Here is a 27,106-nt window from a genome sequence, read left to right as displayed (position 1 = left end):
GTTTTTCGGGTTATATAGGGTGGGTGGTTGACCTGTAAAATCCGTCTGCGATTGTCAAATAACATTCCGTGTTGCACGAAAGCGCAAGCGAGACTGAGGCCGTCGTTGACCAAGGTTTCTCTTGCAGACACGGTCCTCTAGCGGGGAACCAGTAACATAACACTCGCCATTGACGATATTTAGTAGTAACTAAAGTGACTCGGTAAGAAAAAGTACCAGGAAACACAAGCAGTGGTTACCTCTTACTACTTAATCGGAATGTCACGTGTCGGTTTAATCGGGTTCAGGATAGTGGATAAGTTAGCGAAAGTTACGTTTATAACGTCTGCCTGATTTCTTCAAGATGTAAAAAAAAAAAAAATATCAAGTACAATTTGTATCCTTTGATGAAGAGTGTTATAAAACTAATTAAGAAAAAATGGTTAAAATTGGGTTCCAATCGGACGAAGAAGGTTTTTCTGACCCATGGAAAATCGTTCATTTATAATTATCTAGATGGGTCTCTATCGGGTTGAAATCGGTTAGCTATACGGAAATTAGGTCAAGATCAGATCAAATCCGGTCAAGAAAAATAATTCAGATAACCCTCCGATCTGTTTTTGTGCATCATCGCAACTATAAGGAAAACCCTTATTATATCAAAAACTCCACGTTGCTTATGCAAGCATTGTTGTGACTTGCCAAAAGATCTATTACCAGGAAACCCATTAGAATAAGCAATTGGCTGCCAGCCATGCAAAATTGCGATTATTTTCCTATCCCAATTAACACTTTTCTCATAGTTCAGCTAGCGTTTCTTTGATGTAACTGTTAATAGCATTTGTCATCCAAGTTCCTGCAAGGGATCGATACATATTTTTAAAAAGCCTAGGCAATCATATTTGAAATACAAATTTGCCATTAAACGCAAGGGGATTTTCCTCCTGAAAACTGTGCCGAGTTCCCCTCACCCCTCAGGTAAAGGGAGGAGAATAGTAATTAGGCTACTCGGTAAAAGTAGAATAAAAAGCCAAAGTAAATGCATGTCGGCAGCAAAGTACCTTTCTTTGACAATTGTATACACATCTCCTGATACCCACATCTTGCTGGAAAAATGGTGGTAGGACCATGCGCTTTTACCTGAGCCATTGTGTATCACCAAAAAAGGTAATTCAGACAGGTAAAAAATTTAAATTCCCTAGCCCCGTAAATAGTCATGGAAACGAGACAGAGATTGGAACTAATCTTTTATTTATTATTCCTTTTTAGAGTTCTCTGTGGTGGCGGCTGGCCGAGTGACCGCCTACAGGTTGATCAGCATTGAGCATAAGGGCGACGTAAAATCGAATAAAATTATGATAATGCTCGACGGTGATCTGTTCGTCGTCGCCGTGAATCCCGCCTCGTGTCACTGGTGTCAAAACCGTCGGCGTGATGCGGTAAAGATGGTCAGACAGTTCGACATAACGCCGAAGGTCCGTGTTGGCGGGTGAACAAGCTGCAAAGGAGGTAAGACATTTATTTTTATCTGAAACTATTGATGTAATGTTGACTAATAGTTATACAACCTGGAGCGATGACACTCGAAGGGTAAATTTGTTTGACGGAACTCGCAATCAAATTAAAAGGCGAAACGTCCTGCCCATAAGGCGAAATGGGTGTTGGAGGATAATAGTCGACCACTTTAATGTGAACCCGAGGATCGTTGATTACTCGACGGTTGTGTTCAATCACTTGATCTAGACTGTCTGCCGGATGGATCCGGTGATTAACCGTGGCCGATGCGCTGCCTGGAATAACGTTGTGCTAAAATAACAAAGAAAATAGCATTTCAATCTAATGTTATTTTATTAGGAAGCCGAACCTTGTATCCTCCTTGGATGATGGTAACAGCTGTGGTTGTTCTTTGTATGGCGTCGGTGACAGGATTTCGTGCCAGGATCTCTGACAGCAAAGGCGACAGGAGCCACAAGTTGGAGAAGATGACGCTATGTCCAATATTTGCCTAGTGTAAAGAATGACAGTGTGAGTGACATTTTGTTGAGTAATTTTTATTTTGCAGGGCTCCATTTACCGAAGGTGATATGTAGGAAAAGAAATCCATTTCAGGACCGTTGCCAAACATTGATGGGTGTGGATTAGTTTCCAGGGCTGACACGGCCTTGGCTAAAACACCGATGGCTGTCTCTTTAGGAGGAATACTCGAGTGACCTGGGCTCATTTCAACATTCAATTCGAGTGTGGCGAAACCTTTTTCTGTGACACCAATCCTAAGAAAAAAATTTAAATTTAAAATAAATCAATCGGCCTATAATTTTTCTAAAATGATTTGTTATTCATACACGCTGACAAGCTCGTCCACACCTTCCACCAAATCTTCCAGAACGAAATAGCCTTCATCCAAGACGAAATCCAAGTGATCGACTCCTGTGCTTTTTAAATGTTTTGCGATGTGCCCGGCTCCTTCAAACCCTGAAACCTTCAAATGTCATTCAATTGAAACGTTATATTAATAGTATAGATTCAACGAAAATAATTACTTCCTCGTCGTGTCCGAAGCCGATATAGAAAGTCCTTTGAAAAGTGTACTTGTTTTCGATGAGAAATTCTACTGCTTCCAAAATTCCCTGTAAAATATTAATTAATTTGTTGAAATAAAAAACTACCAGAAATTATATTTAAAAATCTTTCATTTGATGAAAAAAAGCCTGAAGAAAAATAATAAAAAATACATATTTTAAAAATAGTTAACTTAAAAAATAGTTTGCAACGTTGCATCTCGATACATTTTGCAATTTGCATAATCACTTTTCGTTTTCGGTTTTCTACTAGAGATATTTATACACATGCTGCACAGCAACAGGCCAAACAGCACACTTGGCTACTTGCAAACTGTGCTGAAGACGTTGATAGTTACCTGTGGTCTTATTAAAGTGCTTATTAGTTCAAAAGTGATCAAAATGGCTGTGAGTGTTTGACTTGGTGTAAAAAAAATGTAAAAGATGATCTTCTCAACCAACTAAAGCACAATACTAATTTGATAAATTCTATCCTATGGGAAAAGTGAAAGCCATGCTTGTGTGATTCAGTATGGGGTTTAGACTTTGAACTAGAATATTATTCTGTGCTGCTAAGTGAAGGAGTAATAAGACCGCAGACTATAGTTAACCCAACACAACAAAATCAGCATTCTCAGGATTCTCGAGCTGTAAAATTTCCAAACTGTGCATCACAGTTCACAGGTATATTTCTGTGCTTTCCACATTTCTTAAACTGAATCTAATCTGTTTTTTTCTTCTTTGTATGGAATATAGACAGTAATTGTGAGTAATATAGACAGTGTAACACTGTGAGGCTCTACTGCCACGAGGAAGTTCAGCTGGAAGAAAGTTACCTCCACCACCAAGTCAAGGTATAACAGGTCAACTCACCATTACAGAACTTTTGTCATCTAATGCTCCTCTTCCATAGATGACACCGTCGATGATACGTCCTTCAAAAGGCTCAGCCATCTTCCAAGTCCCGTTTGCAACCGGAACCACATCCAGATGAGCAGCCAACATGTAAGGAGGTAGGACATTATCAGCTTTATCGTCGTGACTTCCTCGAATTTTGTAAAGTAAGCTGTATCCGTTGATAACATTTACTTCAATCGAAGGCGAAGAATGAAGTAAAGGGAAACCTGAGATGTCGTTTTAAATTAGGCGGGATTCTTTTAAAAAATTACAATTTTTCGACAAAGAGATGGCGTTGGTATTTACTATTTTTGAGATGTTGATGAAGTTTGAGCAAAGCCTGGGTCTCGAATACGTCACGTTCCCAGGAAATAGTCTGAATGGTCAGGGCTTTGGCTAATCGTTCTGCACGTTGATGAATTCTTTCTCGATCGAGTTGAGGAAGTGACGCCACATCTTTCCTGTTCATATCCCATTGAAATTGCTTCTGTCTGCTGGTCACCGTGTTCAGGCCTAGCAAAACGGCAATGAGACTTATCGCTGCCACTACGATAATCACGAAAACTTTGCTGCACATTTTAACTACTGGTCCCTCTTTCTGCTTTCTATGGCGTTGGGAATACGATTGTGTTTCTTTATCTTCATATTCAAAGATTGCGTTCGTTTATTGTTTTGAAGCCCTTTTCACTTATCGATCCGATTTCTGACATTTGTTGGTCGTCTCGCCATCTATTCAGACAATCGCACAGTTTTTTTAACCTGTCAATACTCATTAGATGGCAGACCATCAATTGTGAATTGGGCAATATTATTTGAAATTGGTTCCCATTCCCAATATCAATGCAAAATTGTTAAGAAATTGGTTTGTGAGCTTGGTGGCTTCTCTTAAGAAGAATTTCTACAATTCACTATCTCCAAATTCAAGGCACATTTTTGAATCCCCTTTTGGACGTGCTGTAGTTTATGTTACGGTGCTTAACGCCTTTTTAGCTTCAGGGTGGGGGGGGGGGGCGATTATGGGGGTATCAGGGATATGTCAGGGAACATGAGGCGCAAGGAATGAAAGATAAAGAAGAATCAGAGAGGTACCGAGATGAGTGATCCAATGATCCGCACGCTCCATTTAGATGCCGAAGAACGTTGGAGCGTTGTGCCGGCACTTTTCTTTCTCTTGGAAGTTGTTGCCAGCACAGTCTGCGGAGAGTGGAGGTAGAAAGCCTTTCCGTGTCTGTCAATCAAGTAATAGACTAATAGCGACTAATAGGTCCAACCGTCGGCAGCAGCAGGCTGCCAGGCTTTTGATTCCTTCATTTTTATTAATTAAAACATATAAACGACACATAAAGTAGCGACAATATGATTTGGAATAAAAACACGCGAAACGGGTGAAATGTTTCATCGATTGTTCTTCATTAACTGGACACAATATCACCAAACGATATAAAGATGAGTAAAGAGCGGCAAAGAGTCCAATTCTCTATGATCAATTAGAAAAAAAGATACTAGAACCCGATGTTTATTCCAATGTTTATTCCTATGCTTTTCAATGTTTTCCAATGTTTGTTTATTCCTATGTTTATCGCGATGTTTATTCTAACTTCATTCGTTTGCTCACTGGGTCATCTGGATGTTGTTGATCAATTAATTGCAAGATTTCATCGCGGTTTTCTTTGTGATAATTTTCCTTGAAGAAGGTGACCGTTTCTGGAGTTATATTTAATCCACTTTGCATAAGAAGACCCATTATTTCTTTTAAATTTTCTTTTTGGTAATTTTGGTACAACACAGTGAGAGCATTTTCTCCGTAATTGTTTTTGCAATTGACTTCGACTCCATTTTCAATCAAAAGTCGAATGATGTCAATCAAATTTTCGTTTTGATAACAGCGGCACAAGAAAGTGAGCGCATTCCATCCGTCGTTGGTTTTGCAATTGACTTCGACTCCATTTTCAATGAAAAGTCGAAAGATGTCAATTAAATTTTGGTTTTTATAACTAGCACATAAGAAAAAGAGCGCATTATTTCCGTACTTGGTTTTGTAATTTACTTCGATTCCATTAACAATCAAAAGTCGAATGATGTCAATCAAATTTTCGTTTTGATAACAGCGGCACAATAAAGTGAGCACATTCCATCCGTCGTTGGTTTTGCAATTGACTTCGATTCCATTTTCAATCAAAAGTCGAATGATGTCAATTAAATTATCCTTTTGATAAAATTTACTTAATGAAGTGATGGCATTTTCTCCGTCGTAGTCTTTGCAATTGACTTCGACTCCATTTTCAATCAAAAGTCGAATGATGTCAATTAAATTTTCCTTTTGATAATAGCGGCACAAGAAAGTGAGAGCATTAATTCCCCACTTGCCTTTGCAATTGACTTCGACTCCATTTTGAATCAAAAGTTGAATGATGTCAATTAAATTTTCGTTTTGATAATAGCGGCACAAGAAAGTGAGAGCATTCCATCCGTCGTTGGTTTTGCAATTGACTTCGATTCCATTTTCAATCAAAAGTCGAATGATTTCAATTAAATTTTCCTTTTGATAATAGCGGCACAAGAAAGTGAGAGCATTTTCTCCGAAGTAGTCTTTGCCGTTGTTGACTTTGACTCCATTTTGAATCAAAAGTTGAATGATGTCAATTAAATTTTCGTTTTTATACCATCTGCTCAATAAAGTGAGAGAATTGTCTCTGTTGTTGTCTTTGCAATTGACTTCGACTCTATTTTCAATCAAAAGTCGAATGATGTCAATTAAATTTTTGTTTTTATAATTAGCGCATAAGAAAGTGAGAGCATTTTCTCCGTATTTGTCTTTGCAATTGACTTCGACTCTATTTTCAATCAAAAGTCGAATGATGTCAATTAAATTTTCGTTTCTATACCATCTGCACAATAAAGTGAGAGTATTATTTCCGTATTTGTCTTTGCAATTGACTTCGACTCTATTTTCAATCAAAAGTCGAATGATGTCAATTAAAATTTTGTTTTTATAATTAGCGCATAAGAAAGTGAGAGCATTTTCTCCGTCGTAGTCTTTGCAATTGACTTCGACTCCATTTTCAATCAAAAGTCGAATGATGTCAATTAAATTTTCGTTTTTATAATGTTCGCACAATAAAGTGAGAGCATTTTTTCCGTTGTAGTCTTTGCAATTGACTTTGACTCCATTTTGAATCAAAAGTTGAATGATGTCAATTAAATTTTCGTTTTTATACCATCTGCACAAGAAAGTGAGAGTATTATTTCCGTACTTGCCTTTGCAATTGACTTCGATTCCATTTCCAATCAAAAGTCGAATGATATTATCAATTAAATTTTCCTTTTGATAATAGCGGCACAAGAAAGTGAGAGCATTACTTCCGTATTTGTCTTTGCAATTGACTTCGACTCCATTTTCAATCAAAAGTCGAATGATGTCAATTAAATTTTCGTTTTCATAATAGCGGCACAAGAAAGTGAGAGCATTAATTCCGTACTTGTCTTTGCAATTGACTTCGACTCCATTTTGAATCAAAAGTTGAATGATGTCAATTAAATTTTCCTTTTCATAATTGCGGCACAATAAAGCGAGAGCATTTTCTCCGTCGTAGTCTTTGCAATTGACTTCGACTCCATTTTCAATCAAAAGTCGAATGATGTCAATTAAATTTTCCTTTTGATAATAGCGGCACAAGAAAGTGAGAGCATTTTCTCCGTCGTAGTCTTTGCAATTGACTTCGACTCCATTTTGAATCAAAAGTTGAATGATTTCAATTAAATTTTCGTTTTGATAATAGCGGAACAAGAAAGTGAGAACATTAATTCCGTACTTGTCTTTGCAATTGACTTCGACTCCATTTTCAATCAAAAGTCGAATGATGTCAATTAAATTTTCGTTTTTATAATAGCGGCACAAGAAAGTGAGAGCATTTTCTCCGTCGTTGTCTTTGCAATTGACTTCGATTCCATTTTCAATCAAAAGTCGAATGATGTCAATTAAATTTTTGTTTTTATAATTATCGCATAAGAAAATGAGAGCATTATTTCCGTACTTGCCTTTGCAATTGACTTCGATTCCATTTTCAATCAAAAGTCGAATGATGTCAATTAAATTTTCGTTTTTATAATAGCGGCACAAGAAAGTGAGAGCATTGTCTCCGTCGTTGTCTTTGCAATTGACTTCGACTCCATTTTGAATCAAAAGTTGAATGATGTCAATCAAATTTTCCTTTTCATAATGGTGGCTCAACAGAGTGAGAGCATTTTTTCCGTGTTTGTTTTTGCAGTTAATATCGATCCCTTTGTCAATCCAAAAATAAATTATTGCAACAACCCTTGGCAGTTTAAAAGAAGAGCATTTTTTTACCGTTGCTATCAATTGAATCGATGTTGACTCGCCCGTGTTTTATCAGGAGACAAAGTTTTTCTACAATATAATCACTATTCTTTTTGTAAGTCACCAATTGAAGTAGTGGTGTCAATCCATTTTGATCTTTCGCGTTTATATCCACGCCTTCTTGTATTAGTTCTTTTATTTCTGTTTCCTTTGGCCTTCCTCTAAGTAGAGTGAACATCTGTGATGAATTTTTAAAAAGAAAGTTTTGAGGAAAATTAATAAAAGCAAGACATTAGTTCTAATAGCATTTGACTAGGACTGTCGTGATTTGTGTCAATAAATAGTTGTTAAAACAACGCGTTTATTACCGTACCTCTTCTACCCTTCCCTCCTTTTCTTCTTCGAGCAGTGCAACGACATTGGACGATGCAATTCGGTTCTCTGGTGCTTTTTCTAACATCTTTATGATTATATTACGAATTTTTTTCCTTTCTATAAAAAAGAAATGTCTGTTTGACTACATTTATATTCGTAAATTTGTTTAATTGTTTTTTCATATTTACTGGGAAGGTAGTCTGGTTTTTTCGTTCGTACGTTCATTGGAATTTGATAACTTGAAGTGCCAATAAAGGGATGAACCCCTTCCGAAAGGAAGAAGCCAAAGACGAGGCCTTCTGCAAATACATCGCTCTTGACGGTTCCTCTTTTCTGAACTTCGGTTTCAGCAGAATTGGTATCGTCCATTAATTTCAATATTTCTGGTGCTAACCAATTGAATGTTCCCTTCACTCCACTCATGGTGAAAGTTCCATTTTCGTTCACACTTTTGCTGAAACCGAAATCTGCCCATTTCATCAAAACCTGCTTAGTGTTTGGATTCACCCAAATGAGAACGTTCTCTGGCTTAATGTCGCGATGGATTAATTCCATTTTGTGTATGTACTCGAGTCCTTTAGCCAATTGGAGAAGGACTTCCATTTTTTGCGGCATTGGGCCACGGTATTTTTTCGGATCATTTTCTTTAAGAAATAGTTGATCCAAAGATGCATTGCACAGTTCAAGGGCAAAACACCTAAAAAAAAAGTTGAAATTTTATACTGTACTTGAAATTTTTACGCCAAGCTAGTCCAATTTGTTTTAGTACTTGAAGTCTTCGTCCTCCTCAACGTGGAATAACTTGACGACATTTTCATGATCAAAAGCTATTTGCATATTTAACTCTCCTTTACTGCTCGCGGCATTATCTATAGGAATTCGTTTGACGGCTACTTTAGTTTCACCCCAAACACCTTCATAAACAATGCCGTATTTTCCTTTTCCCAAAATCTTCTCACGATTAATGGTCAACGTATTGACAGGTGAACTACCTGCCATATTTTTTTCTAAAACACTCAATTGGGTTTAGTTCTTCACTTAAGGATGCGAGAAATATAACTAGTGTCTATAGTAGGCCTATGCTTTATTCATTCGACTGAGAAAACTTGCTATCAACCGGGTTTTTTCTATGATAAGGATTATGATAAGGATAGTACACAGAGTGAGATGCGTTGCAGTAACTTCTGTGATTGTTATCTGCATGAAATCGACCACACCTGGCCCTCTCTTGAGAAGACTTATAATGTCTTTCTTGAAATATCGGCATACGATGTTGAATGCGTTATAACGTAGATGTTTGGGTTGCAGTGGAATTTTGTTCCGTTTCCAATAAAAAATTTGACTATGTCACCCAGATTTTCTTGTTGTAATTAAGACATAACACGGGTAAAGCGTCGTATGCTTAATCGTGACTGCAAGTGATCACGACTCCCTTAATTAATAGCGAGCTATTGGCACGGCCACGCCTTTTAAAATTTTATTAAGTTACCAAAAAAAATATAAAAGAGACTAAGAAGAGCAACGACGATGATGGGTTGCCCTGACGACGAAAAGTTTAAAAACAAACGGTAATACATGCGTAAAATTCCATCGCTTAACAACACTTTGCATTTTGCAAGCCTCGTTGTCGAGAATATTAAGTCTTAATTCTTCCATGCCTGATTATTGCTGGAAAGGAAATCGCTGATCGTTGATTTGTTCATTCAGTGGTTTTTAATCGATTAAAATCTAAACATCTAAGAAAAATTTTGCATCAAATAAAGGACGAATGCAACGGTCAGATATCTTTCAATTCAATTAATTCAGAACAAAAGGATACAAGAAACCGAAGTTTATTCGAATTTCATTCGTTTGGTCACAGGTTCATCTGGATGTTGTTGATCAAGCAATAACAAGATTTCATCGCGATTTTCTTTGTAATATTTTTCCTTGAAAAAGGTGACCGTTTCTGGAGTCACATTTAATCCACTTTGCATCAGAAGACCCATAATTTCTTTTAGATTTTCATTTTGATGATTTTGGTTATTGTCGCACAATAAAAGGAGAGCATTTTTACCCTTGCTGTCTAGTGAATTGACGTTGGCTCCGTTTTGGATCAGGAGATTAATTATTTCTAACGCATTACCACTTCCCTTTTTGTTTTCTGCCATTTGTAATAGTGGTGTCAATCCTTTTTTATCTTTTGCATTGATATCCACACCTTCTCGCACCAGCATTTTTATTTCTTCCACGCTTGGATCTTTTTTGGCAACTAAAGTGAACATCTGGGACGGAATTTAAAAGGAATAAGTCTGGCCAACATTAAGTAATAGTAAAACAACTTGTTATTACCTTTTTCGTCCTGATTTCCCGGTTGTTAATGAGTAGATTAACGACATCAGATGATGCAATTCGATTCTCTGGTTTTTTGTGTAACATTTGTTCTATTATTTTACGAATATCTTTTGTTTCTATGAATTTAAAAACGAAATTTACGTATACACAATTGTAGTAGTATTCTTGTACCACTAATTGGTTTTTCATATATCTTTTTCCTACAACTTACCGGGGAGATTAGTCGGTCTCTTTTTTTGTACGTTCGTTGGAATTTGATAACTTGAGGTGCCAAAGGGATGAACCCCTTTCGAAAGGAAGTAGCCAAATACGAGGCCTTCGGCAAATACATCGCTCTTGACGGTTCCCCTTTTCTTAATTTCGTTTTCACTAGAACTATATTCGTCCAGTAATGCCAATAATTCCGGTGCTAACCAATGTAATGTTCCCTTCACTCCACTCATAGAGAAAGTTCCCCTTTCGTTGACTTGTTTACTGAAACCAAAATCAGCCCATTTCATTAAAACCTGGTTAGTTTGTGGATTCACCCAAATGAGGACGTTCTCTGGCTTGATGTCGCGATGGACTAATTCGTTTTTGTGTATATGCTCGAGTCCTTTAGCCAACTGAAGTAGGACTTCTGCTTCTGGCGGCACTGGGCCACTGTATTTTTTCGGGTCATTTTCTTTGAGAAATAGTTGATCCAGAGAAGCCTTACACAATTCAAGGACAAAACATCTAAAAAGAAATTTTCGAAAATATTTTTCAAATTATAATTCCAAAACTAGGTAAATACTTAAAGTCTTTGTCCTCCTCGACTTGAAGCAATTTGATGACGTTTTCATGGTCAAATTTTTTTAGCGCGTTCACTTCTCGTTCATTGCTAGTCGCGACATTATCTATAGGAATTCTTTTGATGGCTACTTGATTTTCACCCCAAACGCCTTCATAAACAATGCCGTATTTTCCTGTTCCCAAAATCTTCGCACGATCAATAGTCAACTTGTTAACAAGTGAACTTTCTTCCATTTGGCTAAAAACACTTAACAATGTTTACTTTGAATTTCACCCAAGGAGTGGGCTTTAGAACGAGAAATTCAACAATGTCAACTAAAAAATTCCCTACCTATACCCACTAGTTTTTTAATACAATAACGTTGATAAACACGTCGTGAGATAGATAAAAAAGTTGCGTGCCTGTAGCTACTTTTATCATCTTCGTCTATTTGAAAGGAAAAAGATATGGTATCTTTGTAGCCGGTTCATGTACTTGATAGCTCAGGCATATTTTTTCAACTCATCATTCAGTTTCTGTTATTTTCTTGTATATGGCCATAGATACTTTGCCCTATTCAATAAAAAAAAAATATATTATAATAATTACCTTACATAATTTTCCACACCGATATGGGGTTTTTCTTTTTAATTGTAAAAAATAATTGTTGAACAAGTGATGGTGATAAGTGGCGTTTAAACGCCACAGTCGGTCTAATTTATTTTTCTTCGTTTTCTAAATATAAAAAAAGCGCTGTAACGGAGACTTTGTCCGCACTATAGCCCTAAAAGTCGCATAGCAAAATTTTACAAAAACAAAAGCTAACTGACATTAATTAAAATTCGGCTCCTTTTTTGTGCGAGGAGTGCAATGATTTTAACCATGTTGGTTTTCTTATAATATTGGCATATGATGCTGAGGGCGTTACAGATCTCTCTTCCCATTTAAATTCCGGTATAGTTACCTAAGCCCCCGCTAGGCTTCGTTTTTTTAACTGTTATCTATTATCACTACTAGAGCAGTTGACACATAACAACCAGCCAGTGCGGGCTTAATGGATTGGACTTTTGGAAAAATTAACGGTGTTCAAGTCATAATTATCTTATCTATTGAAATGTACTTTTGAAAACGGAGTATAGATCTACTCAAAGGCTGATTTTTCTTACATTACTATATACGATGTTACGATTTTTTAAAAGAAACCAATGAAACTTTGTCGTCTCCAAGCCTAGCACTGAAATACTACCTTGAATAGGCTGCTAAGATTTTTTGTCTTGTTTGCATGAACATGTTTTTGTTTCGCAATATTTTATTGTCATGCCATTCGTTCCATTTTGAGAACAAAACTGACAGTTGCTCATTTTAAACAGTTTATTTGATTGGGATCATTAATTTTTTCATATAATTTTTGTATCGCATTTTTGATGCCCTCACTTTCAATGTAGTGACTATACCATCTTGGAAAACTATCAGCTTACCAAAAATGCTGTGCAGAAGACCAAACGCAGCGTGGCAAAAGTGCTGTTGCATCAGTCACGTTGCTTGATTCTTTGTCACATATAGCCACCAGTTCATAAGTCCCGCCACAAGGCAGTATTTACTTCTCATCCATGTAAAACTCTTTAACTCACAAGTCAAATTCCAATAATTAATCAATGTTTTTTGTTTCATAATAGAAGAGAGGACATCTATCGGGTCGCACAAGTCATGCTACTTTATTTTATCAACCAGACCCGATAAACTGGCACACACCAACATCAACGCAGATCTTCCTAACGTGAGTGCCTGCATTCGCTATTTGTTTTGGGTGGAAATTCGTTCATTTTGTTCTTTTCCGGTTTTGCATATCGCAAGTACTATAGATAATTTTGGTTAGCCTGTTGGATGTTGGAAGTTCGACATAATCAAAATGAGTAGTTTTATTCTCACCAACCCAGTTTTGATCCTTTCCCCCCTTTTTTATATGGCGAAGGAATTTGTCTTCTTGATTTATGTCCAGTCAAATGAGAATGTAGTTTTATTAAACTACTGTGACCGAGTTCAATTAGACTATTACCTCTCATTAAAAAGCTTGTTGAAAATTTGAACTTTTTTTTACCAATAAATAGCTTACTTTTTTCTAGCCAACTCATATAACTCCGCATTGGTCACGATTGGTTTGTTCTGCTTTCTTTGTCATTTTTCTTGCTGTTTTGAAGAGCGAATGGCTATGTTTTTTGTGTGTGTTTTATCCACATCTTTTATCACATGTCGCACTGCAGCATTTAGCATTAGCAATACTTGGCAAGTCTTTTCACCTATAGGAATAAGAAAGCCCTTTTTTAGTTTTTTTTACCTGGCTCGTCTAAGTGCCTTGCATTTTCTGTGAAAATGCAATCAATTTTGTTTTCTCGTTTTTTTTTTGCTTAGTGTAAGAGTGGTGCTGGTGCTGGAGCGGTATTTTGTATCTAGCCTTGTCATTGGAAGCATCAATTTGATATTCACACCTTCTTATATCTTGCGACTCGCAATTTTTGCTCAATTTAAGAAGGGTATTTTCTCTTTACGCGTTTTTAACATTCAAGTTCACGATAGCTTGAAGCGATATCGTGTATAGTTGTCAATCGCTAACAAAACTCGTCGTTGCGTTATAACCTTGATTTCGTGTCGTTGGCTGACTTAACTGAACTCTGTGAGTTCCAAAGTGCTTATGGGAGAATTTTACAAAACTAGAAGCGACTCAGATTTCCATTAAAATGTATTGTGCAGTCTATCAGACTCCACATTTGCAGAACACTGACTAGCAATTGAAATAAAGAAAAACCTTCACACAGTGAAATTTTCACTTAACTTTATGATTATCCCTGCAGGGGTTCTACATGGCATTGACGCCCCCCTCCACTGAGAGAATAAAGTTTTTTGCAAAACATCTCGTAGTGTACGAAAATGGGAATTCCCAAAGAAAAAGGGGAATTCCCTCCAAGCAAATAGGTGGGAAAGCAATGAAGCGACAGCTAAGGGCTTTGAGGACGAATATTGATAAGCCGCTAATTTCAACAAATAACGAAAAAGTTTGCTAACGAATCCAAAAGGTTCGTTACACAGTGGCGTTATTTGTTAAAACAAAGTGGCGTTATTTATTTTAAAAAGTAGGTCAATCGTGTCTTCTTTTAGTTGCTTTTGTCGGTGAACCATTTGGTAAACTGCTGCCATTAAGTTCACCTCCTTTTTTCGAGCTTAGAAGTTGGATGATGTCAATCATGTTGTCTTTCTTATAATATCGACAAACGATGTTGAGGGCATTACCGTCGTTGTTTGGGTTGCAGTGGACTTCGATTCCGTTTTCAATCAAAAGTTTGACCACGTCAAACAGATTATCTTTGTTGTAATTGCGACACAACACGGGCAAAGCGTTGTATCCGTAATCGTGAATGCGATTGATTTCAACACCCTTTTCGATCAAAAGTTGAATGATGTCGATTAAATTGTCGTGCAAATAGTACTCGCACAAATAATGCAGGATGTTAGTGCCGTATTTGTTTTTGCAATTAATGTCGATGCCGTTGTCGATGAAGAGTTTAACAATTTCGATCAAATCGTCTTTTGGATACTGAACAATCAGTTTGAGAAGGGCATTTTCTCCGTACGCGTTTTCAACATTCAAGTCGATATCCTTTGCTACAAAATAGCGAATAATGTCGACAAAATTTTCTTTATGATACGCTTCCCCGTTGGCTAATAATTGCAGCAGTGGAGTTAATCCTTGTTGATTGCGGCAATTGACGCTGATGCCTTGGTTCACTAAATTTTCCATTGCCTTTAAATTCGGAGTTGGATTTGTGCACAACTCAAACAGTGTCTTTTCCATTTCCTTAAATCGAAGGTTCTGTCAAAGAGAATAAGAATCAATAAGAATATTGTATTATTGACTAAATGATATTAATTCTGTGTCATCTCTTTACTCTGATAATGTTCAACTTATCAACGACTTCCGATGACGTCATTCTATCCTCCGGTTGGTGGGTCAACATTTTCAAAGTTAAATCAGAAAGAGGTGAAGGTTCGATTTCTTTAGAGTAAAAAGAAATTTCGTTAAAAGTAAAAGTTTTTAAAGGTACATTATCTTACTATTCAGGTTAACTGCATCGTATTTATTAATATTAGCTTGAATTTTCCAGCCGATTGAACCAAACGGATGAAGTCCTTCTAAAAGAAAATATCCGAAAACGAGTCCTTCGGAAAAGACATCGCTTTTGAATGTGTTGTATTCCCGCAGCAATGTTGCCTGATTTTCAGATTGATTAATCTCTTCGTTTTCGAGCATTTGTAAAATTTCGGGAGCCTGCCACTCAAATCCGCCTTTGATTTTATTGATACGGCAAGTTCCATTTTCGTCGAATTGTTTACTTAACCCCAAACTGGTCCATTTCATGACAACAGTAGACGAATTTCCTGTCAACAGTAGAACGTTTTTGGGCTTCAGGTCGCAGTGGATGAGTTTCGTTTTGTGAATATACTCCAGTCCATTAGCCAACTGGTAAAGAGCTTCTTCGGCTTGAGGCTTTGGTCCGCCGTATTTTTTGGGATCCCCGTCTTTCAGAAAGATCTGATCCATCGATGCTTGGCACAACTCCAGCGCATAATATCTTTTGATATTAAATATGCCAAGAACTTGCTTCAAAATTAAATGCATTACAGTAATACCTGAATTTTGAGTCGTTTTCTGCGTGAAACAGTTTGACAACATTGTCGTGACTAAGACTCAGCCAAAATTCTTCTTGTTTCTTGCCCAGTTCGTGGATTAATTGCATCCGCTTAACTGCAACTGGAAGGCGAGTTGTTCCCCAGACCCCTTCGAAGATGATCCCATAACCTGCCTTTTCTATAACCTTTTCGGAATCAATTTCCAACATGCTGCCAGGTTGCACAACTTTCTTCACCTAATCCAAATAATAGTTTCATGAAAATATTATTTTTGAATATATTTTCCGTTTGGGTTTTAACCTGATTTCTATATTCTGCAAGTAGTTCAACGACATCTGAAGAAGTGATCCTATTCTCTGGTACGCTGGCCAACATTTTCACGATGAGATCGTGAACGTGCGCAGGTTGAATTTCTATCAAGAATTTTAATTAAGATTTTTTGATAATCATAAGATTTCGAAAATTGAAAAAAAGAGCACTTACTGCTGATATTAACGGGATTATTCTTGATTATATTATTAGATATAATCATCGTTTTGCTGTGGATATTCCCGAAAACATGTTCACCGTCTAAATAGAAATAACCGAAGACGAGGCCTTCAGCATAAACATCGCTCTTCACAGTTCCTCGCTGACGTGTTGAAGACGATGTACTTTCTTCCAAACCTTCTTCTATAATTTTTAGTAGTTCCGGTGCGAACCAATTTTGGGTCCCTTTTATTGCGCTCAAGGTAAAAGTTCCTCTTTCGTTGACTTTTTTGCTTAGTCCAAAGTCTGCCCATTTCATTATGACTAGGCCATTTTTTGAATCCACCCAGATAAGGACGTTCTGTGGCTTGATGTCACGGTGGGTCATTCCCATTTTGTGAATGTATTCTAATCCCGTGGCTAATTGGTAAAGGACATCTTCTCGTGGGGGCATTCGCCTGCAACACTTTTGGGGATGACCGTCTTGTAGGAATAATTTGTCCATCGAGGCTTCGCACAGTTCAAGCGCAAAATATCTTACAGAATCAATCACATTATCTTATCTTGTACAATTGAACGGCCTTATCGTGAATTGTTACCTGAAGTCTTTGTCGTTTTCGGCGTGATAAATTTGAATGACGTTTGGATGCTTTAATTTTAAGAGTGCCTCTTCTCCCCTCGCCTCCTCTTCTTTTTTGTTGCTTTCAAGAGTCAAAATCTGAAGTCGCTTGACGGCCACTGGTATGCGATTTGGACCCCAAAAACCATCAAAGACGATTCCAAATCCTCCTCTCCCCAAGATTTTTTTGCCGCATTCGATTTCCATTTCTCCAATGATACTTCATACACTGCGCCGTTGTTTCCAGGGAGGTAATTCACTTTTTGAACTGAGTTAAATAAGAATATTGCTGGTTGTAATGAAAAGAAATGAGAAGCGCAGCATGGTGACACGCGGCACAGTGTTCAAATGGAATCACGTTACGTTCAGGCGTCCACTTTGGGCTTGTAGCCAAAATGGCTATTCTTGAGAGGTCCGGCCGCAGCTTTTGCTATGGCTATTTTGGGGCTATTTGACTCATTCAGGCCTACTTGTAACCAGCCACTCCCGTTAACTCCCCCTATCGGAAATATCCCCGAAAGTTGCAGCGGTTAAACGACGAAATTGCGAGCATAAAAGAGAACTAAGAGCCGGGAACACTTCCAGGGGAAAGAGGTATAATTGGAGTGCTCCCAACATAGTTTCCAAGTCTCAGGGCCAACCTTGGACCTAATAGTAATATTAGTCAGTTTTTATGTCCGAGGTTGAACTTAAGCCATTTTGCCAACTATTTTTAATGTAATCTCGAATCTATTTTTTGGACAGCTGTCAAGTATTTCATTAATTGTGTATTATGTTTTACCCTAACTAAAGGTCTAGACTCTCTCCCTATCTTGCCGTATGAAAGCCTGTCGGCCTGTCCTTTTAGGCAGGTTCTATCTGCGTTTATAACAATTAACTTTCCTTCATCGTGACCTTTTCCACATTAAAGTGCAGGAATATTTTTACGCCTCTACTGTAGAGAAACAATAGCATTTTGCATCCAAGTTCCAGCAAGGGATCGACGTATCGTTTAGCAAAAATTTTATGCATGCATCGATTAGTAAAACGTTACAAAGAAGCAAATTATAAATTAGGTTCTAAAAAAACGGTCTTATTCTAATCACTAGCCTACCTTATAAATCGCCGTCTCTCAGCAACGTCGGAACAACACTGACCTATGGCAAAAGACTAGGGTCAATAGAAACAGCTGAAGAAAAGTCTTGTTCTATTCTTGTCTAAATGATACAAATCTAAAGCTGGAACATTGTCCTTCGTTTGACAAAATTGCTTTGTTGGAAATTCCTTCCATTAGCTCGAGTAGCTATCTGCATTATCAAACAAATTGTCCCGTATTTATATTTAAAAACGTAGGTTGATCCGAGATGTTGGTTTAGTTAGATATACTTTATCGAAAGTTAATTGTAATAATCAGTAAACCCGTGAGTTGTTGCATGAACCCATTGGGTTTGGGTATTTCCAAATTCCATCAAAGGTGAATTTAAAATCCCCTATTCTCTGAAATGGACCAGTCGAGGAGAACGAGACAAAGTTAGAAACTAATCATTTATTAATCGTTTCTTCGAACAGTTGACACTTGACACAACATTAAAACATAACGGCAATGAATTAGACAAGTATGGTGTTTTTATTTTATGAATTTTTATTTTATGTACAGTCTTGCCTTATGACGCTTTGAAAAAAAAAGAAAAAGAAAAGAAAAAAAAATGCAAATTTTGCAAATCAAAACTCAATCAACGAATCCTTCTCCAAATCCAAGTCTCCGATAAATTATCCACGACGCCAATCCAAGCTAATCCAACGTCCAAATCCGATCCAGTGAAACTTCCCCGTAAAATAAGACTTAGTTTATCGCCTGAGTGAAAACTCATTTGTGTCCATTACTTCATACGGGTACTGCCAATCTACTAGAGATATTCTGGCGGTTTGTTAGAGTGAGGAAATTTTCCTCTACGCCGTGAATCCAAAAATGACCTGAGGTCCTGCTGAACTCCCTCGACTTTTTCTTTTCGCTTTAAATCCAGAAGGTACCTGAGATCTCCACCCTCCCCAGCAGTCACGTTCGGTTTGGACCCAATTCCCGTCAATTCCACGATCCGGCCGCGGTCGGACGAGTTCACGACCAATAAGTTCTTCAAACGGTTTCCGCGATCGGGTTGACGGGTCTGGTGTCCTTTTCGGTTGCTGCCAGTTGGTAAGGTCTTGAATCGGTTGGTGTTCCGGACGGACAGGTGCTGATTCGGTTCGGGATTAGTAGCGATGCGACGTTGGCGATTGTTCGATTTGTCTCGTGGCAAGTTACGCCCAATCTCCTCGACGTCTTCATCAACTTCCATTCCGTTACCTTTCAAGAGGGGACTGACACCTTCGTCCATTTTCGGGAGTTTGTTGGATCTTTCGAGGCGAATCTTCTCTCCAATATTCTGCAACCCAATAACATTTGACTCGGATGTTTTGGTCAAACTAAATCGTTTGGGTCTGCGGTGTTGAATTCCCTCATCTTCGTACTCGAAGGTACGCTTTCGCTTCTTCGACAGAGACAAACATTCAAAGAGAAAATAAAGACTTTCCATTTTTGAATTTTGGTATAGTTTTCAGGAGTTTTGCAAACGGTGCAAAGTGAATTCAGTCTGAAATGGGCTCTCCCCTTCATAGACTTGTGCAATGCATTCGTTGTTCGCAGCACGCAATTTTCTCTCATTTTTCAAGTTTTGTTAATTTAACTTCAATTTTAATCATTTTTAATCATTAGGCCTATTTTATTAAAGTTTATATTTTTACGAATCTATTTCAACAACTTTCACGTAAATAAAATTATTCTAAAGTAATTATTTTAGTTTTCTTATCAGGAAATGAAAATAATAAATCTGTTTGCGCAACAGTGAAGTGGTCGGTGGCGCCACTTATACTCTGCGGGTGAATTTAAAACCTAAGTCAATTGATTTAATAATATTCTATTGAACTCTAGGAAAGAAAAAATTCCAAGAAAATCGTTGTTTGAAGCACACACGGCTTCTCTCAGCGTGGAGGAGTGCAAAGGATACGACCGGAATTTCAATGCTCGTCGACCGCACACTGTCGACGCATCGATTCCGCGAGGAGAAGTCTTAATTTTTGGCCGCCGCTTCTGAAACGGAAGCCACTGAATGGCTGACGTCCCTGTCACAGCCGTCGTTCGTTTGGGACAACATGATGGACGTCACCTCGCCTTCCTCAGTCCAACACAGTAGTCCTTTCAAGTCTTTTTATTTAAATCCGCCAAAATGGATCAACTGTCCGTCGCTTCGGCTCCGCTCGATTTGATTTCCGTCATTATGATCAGCCTGACGGACACGTTGTGCTTGATTGTAAGTTGAGTGGACTCATTTTTCTATCAATGGAAACCTCTGAACTTGTTAACTTGTTTAGGAGCTTGATAATCGAGAAGCTAGCGAAATCAAAATTGATTTGATTGATATTCTGTGTTTTGTTGTCCGTGTAAATGATTTAGCAATAGTGCCATCTGTTGGCCGATAATAAAATTACATGTCTTTCAAACTCCACTACCAGGTGGCAGGTTATGAAATCGTGCCCGGCGCTCCCGCTTTGCCCTGACCATGGCCTGTACTCGCCTCGCCTGTAGGCTACTTCACATGTCGAAGCCCTGAGCAGAGAGCCTTGCCAAGCCTGCCAAGCCAAGCCAGGTCAAGCTATCGTAAAATACCAGCAGCAGTTCGCACCTTCTTGAAATTCTGGGTAGGACGGTTGTTGATCCTTTGCTTATTCCTGACCATTTTGGGGCTATTAAGAGTTCCGTTTTGAATTTGGATAGATTGAAAAATTACTTAAGTGCTGATTGCAAGGGACAACATTCACAGGGTACAAAAGGCGGTTCTGCCTTTTTAGCCTTTAGGACTACGATCCTGTTCCAGCGTGTGCAAGATACCCAAGTTTCTTATCTCTTTTTAAAACTAGATCTCTATTTTTTCCCCCATTTTGTTATCACTTATCGGATTGCTTTCCTGTTTGTGTTGAACATACTTGTCAATTTTGCATGCATTTTCTAAATCCCTGGTGCGTAATCGCTAGTGGTCTAAATGACCTTGATTTATTTTTGTCTACTCAAGATGATCTACGATCTTCAATACTATAATCGTCACCATGCGAATCGTTTTATTAATTTCGATTCATTTGCGTAGGTACTCGCCTTGAGCGGAAGTAGAGTCGGTCGAACCTACATCTCGCAACAGTCTACTTTACCGGCCAATTTGTTGAGCTTGCTTCAGACCGGTTCACCTCGAATCCAACGTCAGGTAAGTGCAACACAATGCAGTGTGTTGCTTTCCATCTAAAACAGTTTAAATTAAACTCTGTTTATCTGTTGAATCTCATAATTAGGTAACCGCTCTTTTACGACGCATGCTGCCTGAGCTACCCCCTCCTGTTTTTGCTTCATTAGTTGGCGTCGACGTGCTGCTCACTACTGATTATGGTATTCTGCATTCGTCAATTCCACTGGATCAATTGAAAGGTATTCCCGAATTTGGTTGTATTTGACTTTAAATCAGAAAGTGACAATCTTCATTCTGATTACCTAGGGTCGGAATCTTAGATGTTGTTCTGGCATGTATCGCCAAAGCGTTAACAATCCAAGTAAAAAGTAAAGGACGTGATAAAGACGTCTAGTATAAATCCCATTTCTTCTGTGACGATGGCTAGTATCTTCAACAACCGACAGCCCACCTCAGCGTCAACTTGGATCTCGCTGGTGGATGAGAGGCCACATGCCACGTCGTGTAAGCATTATCCAGCTCGTTAGAGATATGACATCGGTATTGTTAGTAAACTAATAGAAATTCAGTTCAATTCTGAAAGGTTTCTTTTATGGGAATAGGGTAATTTGTCTGAAGTATGGTCAGCTGTAACGAAAGCAGGCATTGCGAAAGCTGTTCTTGCGCTTACAAATTGGATGAAGATCGCCGCAGTTCCCTGGATTGCTTGCAAACACCATCTGTGTGGTTGACGTTGGCTGCCCTTTGCCTACTGCAAGACGAGCCCGTCGAACGTCTCTCATCAACACAGTGGGCTCGCGGAGCAGTGAACAAAGTAAATTATCTTTCACTGACAAGTGTTCATGTTTCTGAATTCTTTTTTATCGGTTAGCCGCAGTGTAACAATCACGACGACGGGGACACAAATTGTCTGTTCCGACTGCGGGCCGCTTTGTATTGATTGCGATCGAGTTCTGCATCTTTCACGCAAATTTTGCTCCCATCAGCGTCAGGTAATTTGAAGTAAATTATTACAAATGTCGTACCAAAAATTGCAAATGTGTTGGCTTTTCAGGTTTGCAAAGAGGAAGAAGAAGCTATCAAAGTCGATGTTCACGAGGAATGTGGTCGCGTTAAATTATTTTGGATTTTGGCGCTTTCTGACGCCAGGAACCTCAAGTCTTTGGTTGAGTTTCCGTCTCTTCCGTCTACGTCACTGCCGCTATACGAACGAAAGTGGAAATTATCACGGCTCCTTGATTGGCGGCGTCGGGGCCTCCTCTTCTTGTCGCTATTGTAGTTCGGCTATGTCTCCGTCAGCATCTGCTTCGTTGTTTGACAATCAAACAATCAATGTGTGCAGCGAACCAGATTGCGTCGTAAGACCTTATATATTTCTAGTTTTCTATTCTTTCGAGTTAAATTGGAAATAACATCCTGATAACGACTTCTTAACCAACAGGAATATTCACGAAATGCGTGTCTCAAAACGCTCGGTTGTGGCCACCGCCACCCTTGCGGGGGAGTGCGTGGTGAATCAGAATGCCTTCCCTGTTTGTTTCGTTGTTCTGGCAATTCAGCAAATCTTAAGCAAGACGCCGACGACATGTGCGTGATCTGCTTCACCGAAGCTCTGTCTGCTGCACCAGCCATACAGGTTTGCGTTCGTCATCTTCTTACATTAGAAAATAAATCAGTGCACACATTTGATTTGATTTTTTTAAAAAAGGAATAGTAATAAAATAAAAAATAAAACAAATCATAATCCTAATAATGAAATTAATCTCCCAAACATGTAGCTAAGTTGCAAACACGTCTTCCATGCCCAATGCTGTCGTTCAGTTCTATCAAAGAAGTGGCCTGGGTCGCGCATCACCTTCAGCTTTTCTCGTTGTCCTATTTGCAAGGTATTTTTCATTTTTCCTGATAGTCTAGGTGCTATAAGCTTGAGTCTGATAATTCCATGTTATTTTAGGCTGAATTACGAAATGAGTTCCTGGATGATTTGTCAATTCCGATACGTGAGCTTTTTGAAGACGTCAAGCGCAAAGCTTTGATGAGACTCGAGTACGAAGGTCTCCACCAAACTGAAGCCATTTCATTGCCTGGAAATCCATTTTTCCAGAATGCCGAAGGATATGCCATGGAACGCTACGCATATTACGTTTGCTTCAGATGTAACAAGGTATGTTAACATTACATTTGGTAGCTGTAGGTGGATGGTCAATTTCATTTGTCATTTTCTAAGGCCTATTACGGCGGAGAAGCTCGTTGTGAGCAAGGATTGGCCGTCGAAGGAGTAGGTGGTGGTGGTGATTCATTCAATCCGTCGGAACTTGTGTGTGGCGGTTGCAGCGATGTTTCAAGAGCACAAATGTGTCACCGCCATGGTGCTGATTACCTCGAGTACAAGTGCCGTTATTGCTGTTCAGTGGCTGTCTTTTTCTGCTTCGGAACAACTCATTTTTGCAATGCCTGTCACGAGGATTATCGCCATGTCACGGAAATGCCAAAACATGCTTTGCCTAAATGTCCTGCCGGTTTGTATTATTAATAGCTGTCTTTCAGTCTTTTCAATTTCATTCAACTTTAAAACTATTTTTACAGGACCGCGGGGTCGTCAGCTAGATGGGGATGAATGTCCACTCCATCTCGTCCATCCACCTACTGGAGAAGAGTTCGCTCTTGGATGCGGTATGTGTCACAATGCCCACACATTTTAGCCTGAACTACCTCAGGCTGCCATTCATGGATCACTCGAAAAAATTAATTCCCGCCACATTTTTGTTGCGCAAAAAGTAATAAAGAATAATTCGGAAATTTAATCTATGGAATAAAAATCTTTGTGTACGCTCTGGCTGACTCATTGACATTGAGGTTCATAGAATATAGATAATCATGTCTGCTTTTCATTCCATTTGATGTTGTAATAAACTAATTTCCACTCCGTTTCGTTTCGCATTTGATTAAGTTTGTGTGTTTTTGACTTTCGAGTGTCTTTTAACCAACTTTTAAGTTCTCAGAAAAGAAGTTGCTCAACCGAGCGGTTGTACCAGTGGCCTGCGTGTTTGCTGCGCCGCAGAGGCCACTCCCCTCAGTGTCGTCTATCCGGGCAGATCGTCGACGGTCGACAGAAACGAAAAAGACTTTCTGGCAGTTCATAAAAAGGTAAAATATGTTTAAGCTGCATTTTCTTACACAGTGTATTTGTAGACAGATAGAATATAGGAGGATGTAACGTCATTAAATCTTCGTGAGATATGTTAAGGCCGGAATAAGTAAATGATTTTGTTTTTTAAGCAGTGTCTGCTGCATCATAATAGTGCACTTGGGGATTAATCCCCTTATTTCATCAGCGTCATTCTTACGACCTTCTTAAGGATGACGCTTAAATACGAATAAGATCGTTCTCATAATAGTAAAGCCTAAGGTGGAGATAGCCCAAGGTAGATATTTCTCCACCTTCCTCTGAAATCAGACCTATATAAAGTCCTCCTCCTGTATTCAACTTGTGTCATTCATTGCTTTTACTTATTGCTTAACGTGTTGTGTCCTTCAGTCTCTACGAAACCTAATAATTCATCTGAATATATTAAAGTTGTATTGTTCTTTGAATTTGAAAAAAATTTCAGATATTACAAGATGCCTAAAGTGAAGCCTGTAGTCTCACTTTTTTCGCAGTGTATTGACTGTGTTTGCAAATTTAAATGCAACATTCCACTAATTCCAGTTAATGCTAAGCATTTCAAAACATGGACGGGTAGTCCATGGTCGATTCAGCTAATGGTAATAACTGACAGCGAGTCCAGAATCAGTCCTTTTCAAACAATACGTAAGTTGCGATGATACCAATGACACTTACTTTCATTTTTCAATCCTAATAATAATTTTTCTTCGTAAACTTTGTATGTACGTAAATTGATGAAATATCTCTAGCCACTGTTGTGTTAGAGGCCATCATCATCTCTCTTTCTGATAAAAAATATCTGAAAACGATGAAAAATTTCAACATCGGATATCTCATTACAGCCGAACTTCAAAAGTTAATTGTTCCCACTTGGTACCGCTATAATTACGAACAGTACTTGAATTTCTTCCCCAAGCTTGAAAAACTGCAAGTTTTGGTATTGCGTTATTCTAATATTGATAATTCTTGTTTCAAAATCATAGGGACTTGGTGTAAAAACTTAAGGTATTTTTTTTTAATTTATCCTTATTTAGATTTTTATTAAGCATAATATGTTTATTTGTTGTTTTGTTTTATTTTTATTTCAAATAGGATATTGGATATTAACGGTTGCAGTAAATTGACGGACACTGGTATTGAATGGTTAATTAGCAAACCGACCGAGCTGAGCAAGACTCTTGAAGAATTGTTGGTAAACTGCGCTGCTATAACAAATAGAGGAATAAAAATGGCTGTGGAGAATTTTCCAGCCTTGAAGGTCGTCGCGAATGGCAGCACCTTTGATGTCATAGTGGAAATGGCTCAGTCAGCGGCGCAAGCTCAACCACACAAAAATAGTTCATTCACTCGTCTAGCCATTCACTCTGCTGGAGTATATACAAGCGGTCAACTTGGATCAGTGGTGCGATATTGCCCATCGCTTTTCGAAATGATTATTGAAGTTAAAGTGGGATTAACAGATACTGATCTGTTTTGCCTAACGAGTTTGAAGAACCTACAGATTCTCAAACTCGTTTTTCATCACCAAAGTAATAATGGAAGAGAAATAACCTTTGACAAGGGCCTTGTTCCAGTGCTGAAGGTAATCGGAAGTTCATTAAAAGTTCTTTACCTTTCATACTTCCAATTTGTTGACCTTTGGACCATCGTCAAATTTTGTCCCAATTTAATGGCCTTGGCCTTCGAAAATCAATGCCAAAGTTTAAGTGTCTTGTCTGAAAAGGAAGTAATTGAATTGCGTAATGAAAAAGGTCGAGTTTATTTTAAAGATCTCAAGGTTCTACGGTGCGGCTACAATCTTTCAAATGACATTTTATTTGATTTACTATCTAGTCCTTTACTAGAGAGCGTTGACATAGATTTTTGTGACGCGCTCACTGACGATTTGTTACAAAACGTAATGGCAAACGGCTTCTTAAAAAATCTGAAGTTATTACGTATAGAATCCTGTCATTTAGTGACAAAACAGGGATTAGATGAACTAGCGATAAAAAACAATATTTTTAAAAAATTAAGCATCTATTTTTGTGAAAAGGTAACTGGCGATAACGTATTTGAATGGCAAAAAATTGCTTGTGATCAAAATTGGGAATTGAATATAGACTTTAAGAGTTTTGGTAATGAACATATTAACATTAACGTATAAATTTCGTGTTTTTAATTATTGGGTTATTACTTGTGTCGAAGAAATGTGGAGCAATACAGATGACATGAAAAAAATTTCCTTCTTGTTCTCTTGAATTCCCTTCATTACGCCATACATACGGACTATATGAACAGCTATATTTAGAATTCGTAGAGTATGAATATTTCTTAATTCGTACACCCGAATACCGAGCAGGCAATCTTCCTGATCGCCCCGAATAACCAAAAAATCTTGCCGGACAAAAAGACTCGTCGATCGTGTATTCGCCAAATCGAGAAAAAAATATATTTTGCTCGATCTCGTCACATTCAACATAGCCGACTTGTTTTGTTTTCAACAATAAAGCAGTCTAAATCGAGGTCTAAATATAAGACCATGTTTTTTTTTATTGTTTTCGTATGGGAATCTGTTTTGAACCGGTATATATTGAAATGAAAAAAAGAACAAGACTATGGCGGAAGTGTTTTATTAAACGTCCAACTCGAATTGAAAACGAAACGTTCCGTTTTCTTTTCCACAGAATAAGGTTCAAAAAGCCCTCAGCTGTCCAACAACGAAG

The 27,106-nt window shown here is 38.2% G+C and overlaps 5 protein-coding genes across 5 annotated transcripts; 1 reads left to right on the top strand and 4 right to left on the bottom strand.

Moving 5' to 3' along the window:
• Nucleotides 1-1,210: 1,210 nt before the first annotated feature.
• LOC124190951 (N-fatty-acyl-amino acid synthase/hydrolase PM20D1-like) lies at nucleotides 1,211-4,119 on the bottom strand. Its single transcript, XM_046583839.1, has 8 exons — nucleotides 3,741-4,119; nucleotides 3,411-3,661; nucleotides 2,520-2,606; nucleotides 2,322-2,458; nucleotides 2,054-2,249; nucleotides 1,844-1,984; nucleotides 1,548-1,785; nucleotides 1,211-1,477 (listed from the first exon to the last, which is right to left on the bottom strand). The coding sequence occupies exons 1-8, from the start codon at nucleotides 4,009-4,011 to the stop codon at nucleotides 1,245-1,247; spliced, it is 1,554 nt and encodes a 517-aa protein (XP_046439795.1). The 5' UTR covers nucleotides 4,012-4,119; the 3' UTR covers nucleotides 1,211-1,244.
• On the top strand, nucleotides 3,499-24,161 carry LOC124190953 (E3 ubiquitin-protein ligase MYCBP2-like). Its single transcript, XM_046583841.1, has 16 exons — nucleotides 3,499-3,550; nucleotides 12,661-12,827; nucleotides 12,892-12,992; nucleotides 19,933-20,311; nucleotides 20,514-20,699; nucleotides 21,143-21,256; nucleotides 21,342-21,474; nucleotides 21,542-21,775; nucleotides 21,838-22,049; nucleotides 22,107-22,227; nucleotides 22,290-22,593; nucleotides 22,677-22,871; nucleotides 23,014-23,121; nucleotides 23,190-23,399; nucleotides 23,463-23,754; nucleotides 23,822-24,161. Exons 11-16 carry the CDS (start codon nucleotides 22,324-22,326, stop codon nucleotides 23,935-23,937), a joined length of 1,191 nt encoding a protein of 396 aa, XP_046439797.1. The 5' UTR covers nucleotides 3,499-3,550; nucleotides 12,661-12,827; nucleotides 12,892-12,992; nucleotides 19,933-20,311; nucleotides 20,514-20,699; nucleotides 21,143-21,256; nucleotides 21,342-21,474; nucleotides 21,542-21,775; nucleotides 21,838-22,049; nucleotides 22,107-22,227; nucleotides 22,290-22,323; the 3' UTR covers nucleotides 23,938-24,161.
• On the bottom strand, nucleotides 5,023-9,397 carry LOC124189835 (serine/threonine-protein kinase/endoribonuclease IRE2-like). Its single transcript, XM_046582310.1, has 6 exons — nucleotides 8,897-9,397; nucleotides 8,316-8,824; nucleotides 8,126-8,244; nucleotides 7,783-7,990; nucleotides 7,247-7,715; nucleotides 5,023-5,158 (listed from the first exon to the last, which is right to left on the bottom strand). Exons 1-6 carry the CDS (start codon nucleotides 9,124-9,126, stop codon nucleotides 5,023-5,025), a joined length of 1,671 nt encoding a protein of 556 aa, XP_046438266.1. The 5' UTR covers nucleotides 9,127-9,397.
• On the bottom strand, nucleotides 9,944-11,592 carry LOC124190952 (serine/threonine-protein kinase/endoribonuclease IRE1-like). The gene is made up of 4 exons (XM_046583840.1): nucleotides 11,237-11,592; nucleotides 10,673-11,178; nucleotides 10,459-10,577; nucleotides 9,944-10,391 (listed from the first exon to the last, which is right to left on the bottom strand). Exons 1-4 carry the CDS (start codon nucleotides 11,467-11,469, stop codon nucleotides 9,960-9,962), a joined length of 1,290 nt encoding a protein of 429 aa, XP_046439796.1. The 5' UTR covers nucleotides 11,470-11,592; the 3' UTR covers nucleotides 9,944-9,959.
• On the bottom strand, nucleotides 13,935-18,136 carry LOC124190947. The gene is made up of 8 exons (XM_046583835.1): nucleotides 18,079-18,136; nucleotides 16,966-17,253; nucleotides 16,382-16,902; nucleotides 16,199-16,311; nucleotides 15,899-16,134; nucleotides 15,323-15,840; nucleotides 15,157-15,263; nucleotides 13,935-15,080 (listed from the first exon to the last, which is right to left on the bottom strand). Exons 2-8 carry the CDS (start codon nucleotides 17,190-17,192, stop codon nucleotides 14,349-14,351), a joined length of 2,454 nt encoding a protein of 817 aa, XP_046439791.1. The 5' UTR covers nucleotides 17,193-17,253; nucleotides 18,079-18,136; the 3' UTR covers nucleotides 13,935-14,348.
• Nucleotides 24,162-27,106: the final 2,945 nt, after the last annotated feature.

The sequence above is a fragment of the Daphnia pulex genome, chromosome 3 (genome assembly GCF_021134715.1).
Source record: "Daphnia pulex isolate KAP4 chromosome 3, ASM2113471v1".
Lineage (NCBI taxonomy): Eukaryota > Metazoa > Arthropoda > Branchiopoda > Diplostraca > Daphniidae > Daphnia > Daphnia pulex.
This window is presented reverse-complemented; position numbering and strand designations above follow the sequence as displayed.

Excerpts from the sequence above, each read along its gene's own strand:
- LOC124190947 (XM_046583835.1), bottom strand. The coding sequence starts at position 17,192 with ATGGAAATCGAATGCGGCAAAAAAATCTTGGGGAGAGGAGGATTTGGA. Across the intron at positions 16,903-16,965 it reads GAAAACGACAAAGACTTCAG|ATATTTTGCGCTTGAACTGT; the intron begins GTAACAATTCAC and ends TGATTCTGTAAG. Across the intron at positions 15,264-15,322 it reads CGATGCAGTTAACCTGAATA|AAATCGAACCTTCACCTCTT; the intron begins GTAAGATAATGT and ends TTTACTCTAAAG.
- LOC124190952 (XM_046583840.1), bottom strand. The coding sequence starts at position 11,469 with ATGGAAGAAAGTTCACTTGTTAACAAGTTGACTATTGATCGTGCGAAG. Across the intron at positions 10,578-10,672 it reads GAGACCGACTAATCTCCCCG|AAACAAAAGATATTCGTAAA; the intron begins GTAAGTTGTAGG and ends TTAAATTCATAG. Across the intron at positions 10,392-10,458 it reads GGGAAATCAGGACGAAAAAG|ATGTTCACTTTAGTTGCCAA; the intron begins GTAATAACAAGT and ends ATTCCGTCCCAG.
- LOC124190953 (XM_046583841.1), top strand. The coding sequence starts at position 22,324 with ATGTTCACGAGGAATGTGGTCGCGTTAAATTATTTTGGATTTTGGCGC. Across the intron at positions 23,122-23,189 it reads CTCGTTGTCCTATTTGCAAG|GCTGAATTACGAAATGAGTT; the intron begins GTATTTTTCATT and ends ATGTTATTTTAG. Across the intron at positions 23,755-23,821 it reads TTTGCCTAAATGTCCTGCCG|GACCGCGGGGTCGTCAGCTA; the intron begins GTTTGTATTATT and ends CTATTTTTACAG.
- LOC124189835 (XM_046582310.1), bottom strand. The coding sequence starts at position 9,126 with ATGGCAGGTAGTTCACCTGTCAATACGTTGACCATTAATCGTGAGAAG. Across the intron at positions 8,825-8,896 it reads GAGGAGGACGAAGACTTCAA|GTGTTTTGCCCTTGAACTGT; the intron begins GTACTAAAACAA and ends CTTTTTTTTTAG. Across the intron at positions 5,159-7,246 it reads GAAGTCAATTGCAAAGACAA|TGGATTAAATATAACTCCAG; the intron begins GTACGGAATTAA and ends TCTTATGCAAAG.
- LOC124190951 (XM_046583839.1), bottom strand. The coding sequence starts at position 4,011 with ATGTGCAGCAAAGTTTTCGTGATTATCGTAGTGGCAGCGATAAGTCTC. Across the intron at positions 3,662-3,740 it reads TCATCAACATCTCAAAAATA|GTTTCCCTTTACTTCATTCT; the intron begins GTAAATACCAAC and ends ACGACATCTCAG. Across the intron at positions 1,478-1,547 it reads TTCGAGTGTCATCGCTCCAG|CTTGTTCACCCGCCAACACG; the intron begins GTTGTATAACTA and ends CCTCCTTTGCAG.